This window comes from Dreissena polymorpha, chromosome 9, assembly GCF_020536995.1.
Source record: "Dreissena polymorpha isolate Duluth1 chromosome 9, UMN_Dpol_1.0, whole genome shotgun sequence".
In the NCBI taxonomy this organism is placed as follows: domain Eukaryota; kingdom Metazoa; phylum Mollusca; class Bivalvia; order Myida; family Dreissenidae; genus Dreissena; species Dreissena polymorpha.
In genome coordinates, this window is record NC_068363.1 from 60,198,453 (window position 1) to 60,208,626 (window position 10,174).

The 10,174-nt window shown below is 37.6% G+C and overlaps 2 protein-coding genes across 2 annotated transcripts; one reads left to right on the plus strand and one right to left on the minus strand.

Moving 5' to 3' along the window:
• The first annotated feature begins 537 nt into the window (after nucleotides 1-537).
• LOC127846085 (zinc finger protein 528-like) lies at nucleotides 538-2,664 on the plus strand. Its single transcript, XM_052377262.1, has 3 exons — nucleotides 538-621; nucleotides 1,036-1,193; nucleotides 2,391-2,664. The coding sequence occupies exons 1-3, from the start codon at nucleotides 577-579 to the stop codon at nucleotides 2,662-2,664; spliced, it is 477 nt and encodes a 158-aa protein (XP_052233222.1). The 5' UTR covers nucleotides 538-576.
• Nucleotides 2,665-4,416: 1,752 nt separating this feature from the next.
• On the minus strand, nucleotides 4,417-9,761 carry LOC127846086 (uncharacterized). The gene is made up of 3 exons (XM_052377264.1): nucleotides 5,752-9,761; nucleotides 4,991-5,128; nucleotides 4,417-4,690 (listed from the first exon to the last, which is right to left on the minus strand). Exons 1-3 carry the CDS (start codon nucleotides 9,759-9,761, stop codon nucleotides 4,522-4,524), a joined length of 4,317 nt encoding a protein of 1,438 aa, XP_052233224.1. The 3' UTR covers nucleotides 4,417-4,521.
• Between the last annotated feature and the right edge of the window lie 413 nt (nucleotides 9,762-10,174).

The following is a 10,174-nucleotide window of genomic DNA, read 5'->3' on the forward strand; positions in this document are numbered from 1 at the left end:
CCTTTTTTTTACGAAATGACGTCATTATCCCAGCGTAATTCTTTAGTTAAACTCTTTAACGATGTATATAAACTGTGAAAAAAAGTATACAATAAAAAGATCATTTGTTTGATTCGATGGAATATCGATTGTAATTCACTCGTGATCATAGAAAAAAAAATTCTATGTTCACTCTTGAATTAAAATCTATAATCCACCGAATCCAACAAATATCCTCTATGTTATCAGTTGCATGTTAAGTCTGCAGTGGATTAATTTATCGTTTTAGTTCAGTATTTAACTATCGACACTATTTTGTTTATTTTCTCCCTGTACAAATCAATAAAAATATACATGTTGATATTTTTTTGTAAATCTTACGCATGAAGGCACGTTATATTAAGTACTTTATATATTTTGGTTTATTTAATATTTTTTTGTGCTTAAGACAATTGCATTTTTTTCATTGCACATGACGTTTTGAATATCTTAAAGTTAATACAATATGCACTAAATATGAGAAAATCTCTGAATTTCAGTATTTCGAATATCGTATAGTTACAATGTGCGGGAACAAAAACTGTCACATGACCACAAATGCGAACGACCACGGCTATTTTTCGGATAAAACGTCAATCGAAGGTATGTTTTCTTACGTTTTCTCCGTTTTAGCAGAACACATGTTACAATGCCTTGGTGCACCGTACTCAGTGCGAATTCTACTTTTCATTGATGTATTGCTCATATTTTTAGGTATAATACTTTTTGAGAACATTCAATGACAAATATCGAACTTGACGATGTAGACGACCACACATTTTTACTAATACCTGTGTTTGTTGTTAAAGCGATTACAAATGAAGGTTTTATTACTGTCATTATGCGTATTTATTTCAAATACGACCAAATATAAGTCTCAATATTAATATTTTATTATTTAGAACGACCGACGACATTTGTTTTGAAATTGGCGAACGACCACACCCGAGTTATGGGCGAACGACCACACACTGTATTCTTGACACATGTATGCATGCAATAAAATGTATATTTCAGATGGATCGCTCAGACCCACATATATGCCGCTATTGTGGCAACGTACTTAAAAGCAAGTCGTCTCTGCGCCAGCATGAGATTAGTCACACAGGGACTGGGAAGGGATATACATGCTGCGATAAAGTGTTCTTCAGCAAGGCGAATCTGAACAGGCACAGGTACAATAATTGTGTTAATCATATATTGAATTATGTTTGTCAGAAAGTGTAATTAATACAAAAATATGCTGTTAATTTCTTCTTTTTAATTTCTATTTAACCTGATGAAATTTTACAAATAAGAGGTACAAAATCGACACAGCAAAGATGGGTGCTTAACCTATCAAAACTACTGTATTTCTTAACTAGTGTATCATGTCACATGCAAAAAGTCTTACTTGCTTATGTTTGTAATGGGATCAACATGGGCTTAATAAACAGCTTGAAGTACTGAGAGTTTAAGGCCCAGTCTCACTAACACATTTTGCGATGCCGGTGGAGCCCCGATGCGTGATCCGGGGTCTACCGGTATGAACCGGGGCTCCACCAGGAATGTCCGGGATGAACCGGGTACAACCGGGGCTCCACCGGCAAACTATTAAAATGTTTAATACCTCCGGGATGAACCGGGAGTCACCGGGCCGTACCGGAATCAACCGGCGCGGCACCGGGAACAACCGGGGCAGCACCGTAGCTCCACCGGCACGAATCGGGGTTTATCTGAGATGCTTTTGACCCCGGCAGAACTACGGCAACGTCCCGGTCTGACGCCGGTATAGCCCCGATGAATGCCGGCAGAGTCCCGGTATAGCTACGTTTCACCAATTAATGCCGGTAGAGCTACGGTTCGTGCCGGTGGAGCCCCGGTTGTAGCCGGTTAATCACGGCAGAGTTACGGTTATTGCCTCCAGCATGAACCGGGAGTCACCGGGACGTACCGGGAACAACCGGCGCGGCACCGGGAACAACCGGGGCAGCACCGTATGTCAACCGGCATGTCACCGGAGCTCTGCCGGGACGCCACCGGCTTTCACCGGGACGCTACCGACTACGACCGGGACTCCCCCGGCTACGACCGGAACTCACCGGGATAAACCGTAGCTCTACCGGGGCCGACCGGGACTCTGCCAGGATGTAAACCGGGAATATGTTACCGCGCTAAAAAATAACCATCGATCATCCCGGAAGTCGCCGGCCGACCGGCTCTATCAAACCGGGATTAAGCGGTGCTACACCGGCAATAGTGAGACTTGGGCTTTACACCATATGATTAATACTTATTGACCCATTATAAAATATTTTGACTAAAATAAGAAAATTGAGAAGGTTCTTATATAATTAAACGCTATTAAAATTTACTGATAATTATAATTGTAGATGCCATGTACATGGCGAAGAGAAGGCATTCGTGTGTACCAAGTGCAGTAAGTCATTTCCTACAAATGCTGACCTGCAGAAGCACATGCGGCGGGAAAATGGGCAGACAATTGCATGTGATAAATGTGGCGTACGTTTTGCTGAGAATTCCAATTTAAAGGCACACATAGATATGCACAACGAAGAACATAACTTGAAATGCTTGGAGTGTGACAAAGTATTCCGGCATCGAAGTAGCCTGTCTCGTCACATGAAAGTACATAGCAGTAATTAAGCGACGCCAAGTGTACAGTTCGCCAATCATGCATTTGTATTGTGCTGTCCGTGAAGTGATTATGTGTAGTTACATACATTTTATACATGGTCCTTTTACCCGTCCAAACACAGTTTGTGTGGAATATTGGAGTTTGTTGTGTATTAAAATGAAACTTTTTAAATGAGTTTTATAATATATACAATACTTCGTTTTGGTGTATGTCATGCTATTTATTGCAGAGTTGTCCCCTCTCACTTAGGTAAATTCTCTTGTTTTACCTTGTTCATGATACCTGCATCATTGTACATGCGAACTTAACAACAAACAATTATGTGCATCAAACTGAAACTTCATAGTTCTGTTGTTCATACTTTGTATAAGTACAAGACGTAATTTTTGTGGATGCAACACTATTTTATAGGGACAAATTTTCGGCTTATACAGTTTTAAAAAATATTAAAATTATTGCTTAAAACGTAGATATCTTGTTGAAAGTCACTTAGTAGCATATATATTTCAATAATTATACATAGTTTTCAATGGGATATTTTAGCGACTGCGGCAACATTGTAGTAGCTTATAGTAATATAATGTACATGGCAATACCTCCAAGCCGGTAGATACCGGACTTGTAAATATACTTTGATGTGATGCAATCGGATTCCATAAGTGTGAGTTTTAATCAAACAGAGGACGTGTTGGTTAATCAATATTTTAGCTGTTATATTTTTTAACGATTCAATCAACATAGTATTGCTTTTTGTGGTATATACCTTACAATCATTGTATTTTATATATGTATTTATAGAGGGGTAACCGTCGATATGTCCATTTATTCAGAGTAATGCTCCATGAAACTAGGCGACTAAATTCGAATATCTACGTCTAAAATCTAATCTTTGTGTGTGATCAATGTGTACTCGGAACACAATTTTGGCATCAACATTGTTTTTCACCTGCTTGAAAGAAACCATTTCGTGGGTATTTTTCATCTTCATTTATGCGTTGTTTGCTGTTTTTCTAGTGACATAGTATTTGTTATAAATTGGTGCTTGTGATAAATCATTTATAAAGACCTTGTTCTGTAGTTCATGTTTCGTTTGTAAATGTTTTTTTATGCGTTAACGATAACGATGTTGTAGATTAATTAAAATAGTTTATACAATTTGTTATGCTCATTTGAAGTATAAATGAGTCACACGATACAGAAACCTGATTAATACAGATATTATATAAACAATTCTAGTCAAAAGTTTCAACACAATTTGATTGATGGTTTGCTTTTGTATTATATAAATGCATACTTGATGTTCCATATGGCGAAGTCATTAATGTGATGATTTATGACTATTTACACTCAGTGCTATTATTTTTATGTTCTGTGATAATGTGTTCAGGAAAACATAAGTATACATTTTAGACTCTCAGTTTTATGTTTGCAAATATCCGCACTGTGATCTTTGTCTTTGATTATTTTTTTATAATAAATTGTTAATCAGAAAAAAATGTTTGTGGTAAATAAAATGAATGTACAGTTTTGTGATAGAAAGGATACAAATATAAATTTTCACTCGTTTCACCATTCAACACCATTGTAAATAACTGCATATTTCATTTATTAAATTTAATATGCATATATTAACACGTATAACAAGTTAAACAATAAGTTGCGTATCCACATACGCCACTTACGCATGGGATACGTATACAAAATGGAGAAACACATGCACATTCAGTTGGTAAATGTTCGCATAAGTACATATGTTTACCTTTAAATGAATATGTCATTACATGTTGCTGGTATATAATCTATATTATTTACATTCGAATTCATCGTTTTGCTGTTTTAATATAGTACACAAAACACAATGAAAGTTAGATGACGTCTGTTAAGCCCATTTTAGAAGTAACCAGCATTTTGGAATCATTTCTTCTAGCTTTTTCCCACCTAACACCAAGGGCGCCTTTTTGTATAGAGTTTCTGTCCATATCAACGGTCCCGCCTTTCTTCTTACTCCCTTTTCGATGATCAAAGAAATGGTCTCTGTAAGATTGAATACCATATTGAGCTTTATTATTTTAAACATCAGTTAGCGCAAATATGATGATAAAATATATTGAAACAAATTTATATGGTTCGTATTAAAGTATTTGTAACTTAAAAATATTTTTCAAACTTTAAACATTGCTAGCCTATTTCAAAGTTAAACAATGCACGTGGTTTCCAATTGATATTTGTTTTGTCATAACGATCGGAATTGAGCATATAAAGCCATATATGTACTAGCGGGATAAACAAAACGAAGTTTGTTTTCATAGCCTACAGTAAGTCCAACTAACTTACTTGATCGTAATATCAGTAACGACTGCTCTGAATCTAGAGACGCATGCCGCACAGTTCTGGTCACACTCTGATGATAAATCCTTAGACTTCTCCAGCAGATGATATTTATGCGATCGTCCCGTACGGTATATAAATGGTCTATAATAAAAAATATATTGTTATATGCATGAATATTCTATGACTATATACTAAATTATACTAAAGTATACAAAGGTTCTAAACAAAAATTAATTGAAAAACGGCGGGCCTATTATGAAGATTTTTGAACGCATAAGCTTATATTTAGGGAATCTATTTCCACCGTCCCCTTCGTTGAGCTTGAGCAAAATAAAGAATTATGTTAAGTGCTTCTTTATCAGATAAGTCAACGCTCAATGCTTTTAAAAAAGCGGATACCACTTAAGAAAAAGTCTCTTGTTGGACTTGTTGATACATTCGACATCGTACATCATGACAAAGATATCTATTTTAAAGAATAGAGTAATAAATATCAAGAAGTGTCACGCAAGCTGCCCTAGCAGTATAGCACTTAGATTATTTGTTATGCTTGGCCTTAAATTATTAACATGTATTAATGTCAAGTGATCAAATTTCCAACATCATCGCACCAAACAACACAATAAACTAACATTATATAAATAAGTAATTAATATTCATATCAATATTTTCTTAGTTTGTTTGAAAATTTGAAATTTGCTTTATATCAGCCAGACATCAGTAAATACAATGATTTGTTAAGTGAAGAATGCCAAAAAAATTACCTATCCGGGTCAAGTCGAGCCTGCATTTGCTCAATGGAATTACCCACAAACCGTCCAAATTCTTCAGTAGTCACCGTGCCTTGCCCCCGTCTGTCGTTTAAGGTCAGTTCGGAGAAAAACGTCTCACCAGCCAAGCTACTGAAGGCTCTGACGTTGTATGTTCCTCCATGACATAGTGAATAGAGAATTATTTTGGCGTCGATGTGAGCGATGAGCGCCTCCCAAAGCTGAATGGGCCATCCATTGATATACATAGTGGCTGGGGGAAATGAACCGAAATCGTAGTTGTTAATGAGTCTATTTCGAAGCATCAGTCTATTAACCACCCTATCCTTTGCAGAGATTCCGGCCGTATCCTCTGCTGCCCACCACAATCTGATGTCACGACAAAGATCGGCCGTCTTCTCGTCACCTAAATGTATCATTTCACGTTCAACTTCTTCTGAAAAATGAGTTGCAGCCATTGAAGCAGACATCGGGTCAGAAACCTCCTCGACCATAATCGGTGTAAGCCTTGTCTTTCCCGTTTTAGCTACATTAAGCCAGCTTTCTTTTCTCGAGTTATCTAATCCTCCGTGGCAGCTTTTTCGTCGTGTGCGTGTCAACAGATGTGTCGCATCAATGCAGCGAACTTCCAGCTGCGATCTTCGTTCGCTATATTCAGGTTGGTAAAACCACTCTTTGATGGCACATATCCCGTCTAATATCAGATTTGTTTGAACTGTACCATTCTCTTTCCATGTACTGTATTTCTTTGGCCAAAGCAGCTCTGCATAAATTCTGTTCAATGACTGTTTTGTCGTTTTCGATATTAACACCTTGGATGCTAATTCACTTAACGACAGCATTACTTGCTTCAATGGTCTTTTTTGTTTCTGTTCTGGATACTGTAACTTCAAACATCTTGAAAGAACGATCAGTTTATCCTGTTTTGTGGATATAGTTGGACGTTTTATGTCAAATCGCTTTACTTTCTTCAGGTAATGTAGAATAATGGCTAATTCAGAGTTCAAGAGCTTCTTTAATTTCTCTGTACATGAAAAACAATCGGATAAACTTTCTTCAGTAACTGAGTTCCATTTACCCTTTAAATTACATGTTTTATCAACCTTCAACAAGAGCAATATTTGCTTCACATCTTGTTTATCAAGCAAGTCATGTTCTTTTATATTCTGGTGCAAGGGCTCATCTGCACCATTTCCATGTTCATTGCTATTATCTTCGTGTTCGTCTGACATGTCCGTTGTATTGATTTCGTCGCCAATTTGGTCATTACTTTGTCTACAAACTTCATTTGTATCTTCATTATTATTATCCTGGATTTCTCGGTTGTCAATAAGTCTATTGTTTTCTGAATCGTCAATGTTATGCCTTGTGTTTAAGTTATTGTCACCAGCAACGTTACTGTTACCACTCTCTTCCTTTCTTTCGGTGGCATACAGCAAAGGAACTCTAACAAGGCCATTTACAAACGTAATAGTTGTTTTTGATTTGTGATCTTTGTCAATGGTTGTCGCGCGAAGGATAACAGGATTTCGGTTAAATTGCTTTAATGCAGTGATAATATCAGATTTTTTCATCTTTTGAACTTCATTCCAAACGTCCTTCTGTAGCGCCAGTACCGTTAGTGGACTATTTGTGAGTGATCTGACAATAATGTTATGCCACTGACCGTCAAACGATTGGCAAGGGACGTGTATTCCAGCGTCATGACACATGTTGTGCACATGTTCGGCAATTGTTCTCATTGTTGTAGTTTTGAGGCTGTATCCCTTTGGAAACCAGGCAACAGGGGCGCATTTTAACTCCTCTTTTTTCCAATTTCTATCCAAATCCGTGCAGAGAAAGACCACTGCTTCTGTTGCTCTTTCTCTTGTGAGCTCATACAGGTCATTGTGAGTATTCTTAACTTGGTTTATTACATCCATAAATGTTTTGATTGATGAAGCTGATTCTCTGTTCATGTTGCTCGCTGAACAGGCTTTTGCCGAAGGGAACAGTCCTAGAAACTCAACTGATTTACTTTGTTCTTCTATTTCATATTGTAACTGCTTTATCTCTGGACCAATTTTTGTTGGTTTCTTTGTCTCATTTCCGTTATACAGACACATAGCTGTTTTCATGGCCCTTCGAAAGATATCATCATTGCGGAGCACTTTAAAGGCCGACGTTGTATTTTCAGTCCAGCTTACATACAGTAGCCATTCAACGTTGAGAACTGCTATCTCTGCTTGGCACTGTAAATAATAGCGAGACGGGAAAAATGTGTGAACACCATTTACTGGGCATTTTATTTCTACAGCTACCTTGGTGGACGAAAGTTCTTTGTTTAGCCGTAGACTTCCGTCGGGTGAAACAACTAAGAATGGTTGGCTGTCCTCATCAAACACCTGTACACATCCTTCCTCACAAAACACCAGTTCAGGGGTGACTATCGGCATTATCCTTGTAACAATAGTTGCAACTGCATTGATTTCATTTATGGTACCATGCTGCATATTTTCCTTAGTTTTTGCATTAACTTCCTGTTCCGGTATGTTACATTTTACGAGTTCAAAATAGTCTTTCAATTTCTTTACACCATCGAGACCAATAGCCTTGTGTATCGTGCTACCCGTAACCTTTGCTTTTTTTCGTATTTCAAACCATTTCTCAGTTCGTTGTGGTAAGAGTCTGGTGTTGTTTTCGTCTTCCTTTTGAACTTCTAGAGGAAAATAATTCTCACACTCGCTTAGATTTATGTTAACATCTGAAATGTATGGTGTGTCGTTGAGTGAACATAAACATAAGCATATGCTTTTAATGCACATCTCTGCGGCAAGTAAGTATTTGTCGATATCATGGAGAAAACCTATAACTGAACTTATCGCGTAAGAGAATTTGCTTTCTTTCCAGGCAAGTCCTCCACCACCCTTTTCAATTAATTTTTCCTTGGCATATTCTTTTTTCTTTTTCAGGGCACTAGCCTCCACAATACCGGCAGATGTTTCACGGAGGGACTTTCCTAGAATCTGCTTTAATTTATGTCGACATTCTGTTGAGATACTTTCTAAATTTTGTGTGTTTTTGTATTGTTGAAGGTAACAAATGAATGCGTCGTACTCGCTTGTAGACATCTCAACATTTAACAGACGCTCTTGTAGTGAAGACGAATCCTCGAATCCAAGTAAATCAACATCCCCCGAATATTTGGTAAGACCTTGCTTGATTTTCTTGCCATCAAATGTCAGACACGCAGATTGTTGAAACAGACTCTCGCCCATATGCACCATTATGTCACCATAAAACCCAGGTTTTCTATCGGTTACTTCAGTGTAAGGCGTTGATTTTCGAAGGACCTTTTCATCTGGTACGACGAAGTTGATGCGAGATGAAGCAGGATCAAAACTGCATTTAGGATCGTCGGAAAAATCGTTCTTTTCACTTTGCTGATTTTTGTAACCGCACATAAAGTTAATGAATCTCCCTCCAAACATCCTCCAACCTAACTTCCAAAATAACTTTGTTGTGTCCAAATAACGCATTCGTTTTGTATTGCCACAATTATACCAGGAAACGACTTCCAGCCAGAGAAGGAATGCTATATTGTCAAGTGGGAAGGCGTCGTTTTTAACTTGGCGGAAGAAAGCCAAAATTATCAAGTGAATAGCATTAGGAGTTTTAGCCAGTTTTGAAACTACTTCTGGGACCAACGTTAACATTTCTTGTGTTACCTCTTGCAGATTGTTATCAAACTCTACATCACCAACTACGTTGTTTCTTTTATTCGAATTGTTTGTATTCTCATTTATCACAAGTGTCTCGCCATCGGCACCGTTGACCACATTCAAGTTTTCGTCCAAATCGGTACCAGTCAATCTATCGACTTGTGATGCCATTCCAAAAAGAGATCTTGACGATGGACATCTCTTACCGATTGCTCTTGCTTTGTAAATGGGAGATTTGAAAGGAGTCTTAATAGGAGATTTCAACGGTGTCAGTTTGCGTTTGTTGGTTCGCGAAGGCGTCATGCATAGGTGTGCTGATTTGTTCGAGATCTTGGTGTTGATGAATTTCTTTTGTGGCAACAAAGTTTTCCGAGCGTTTACATCATCTTTCGCGACAAGTTGAAGCAGTTCTCGCGTCATGTCAGCATAACCACATTTCGATCTTCTGGATTTGACTCTATGTAAGTTAAGCTTTGTTTTTCGTCGCATCTTGTTAAAATACTGAAAAAGATCAAATTTAAAAGTTATTGTTATTGTTAGCATGTGTGTGTGTGCGCGCGCGTGTGTGTGTGTATCTGCATGTGTATGTATGTATCTGCATGTTTAAGTATGTATCTGCATGTGTATTTATATATCTGCATGTTAATGTATGTATCTGCATGTGTATGTATGCATCTGCATGTGTATGTGTGTATGTATCTGCATGTTTATGTATG

Excerpts from the sequence above, each read along its gene's own strand:
- LOC127846086 (XM_052377264.1), bottom strand. The coding sequence starts at position 9,761 with ATGACGCCTTCGCGAACCAACAAACGCAAACTGACACCGTTGAAATCT. Across the intron at positions 5,129-5,751 it reads GCTCGACTTGACCCGGATAG|ACCATTTATATACCGTACGG; the intron begins GTAATTTTTTTG and ends TTTTTATTATAG. Across the intron at positions 4,691-4,990 it reads GTTACTGATATTACGATCAA|AGACCATTTCTTTGATCATC; the intron begins GTAAGTTAGTTG and ends TCAATCTTACAG.
- LOC127846085 (XM_052377262.1), top strand. The coding sequence starts at position 577 with ATGCGAACGACCACGGCTATTTTTCGGATAAAACGTCAATCGAAG. Across the intron at positions 622-1,035 it reads GGATAAAACGTCAATCGAAG|ATGGATCGCTCAGACCCACA; the intron begins GTATGTTTTCTT and ends TGTATATTTCAG. Across the intron at positions 1,194-2,390 it reads GCGAATCTGAACAGGCACAG|ATGCCATGTACATGGCGAAG; the intron begins GTACAATAATTG and ends TTATAATTGTAG.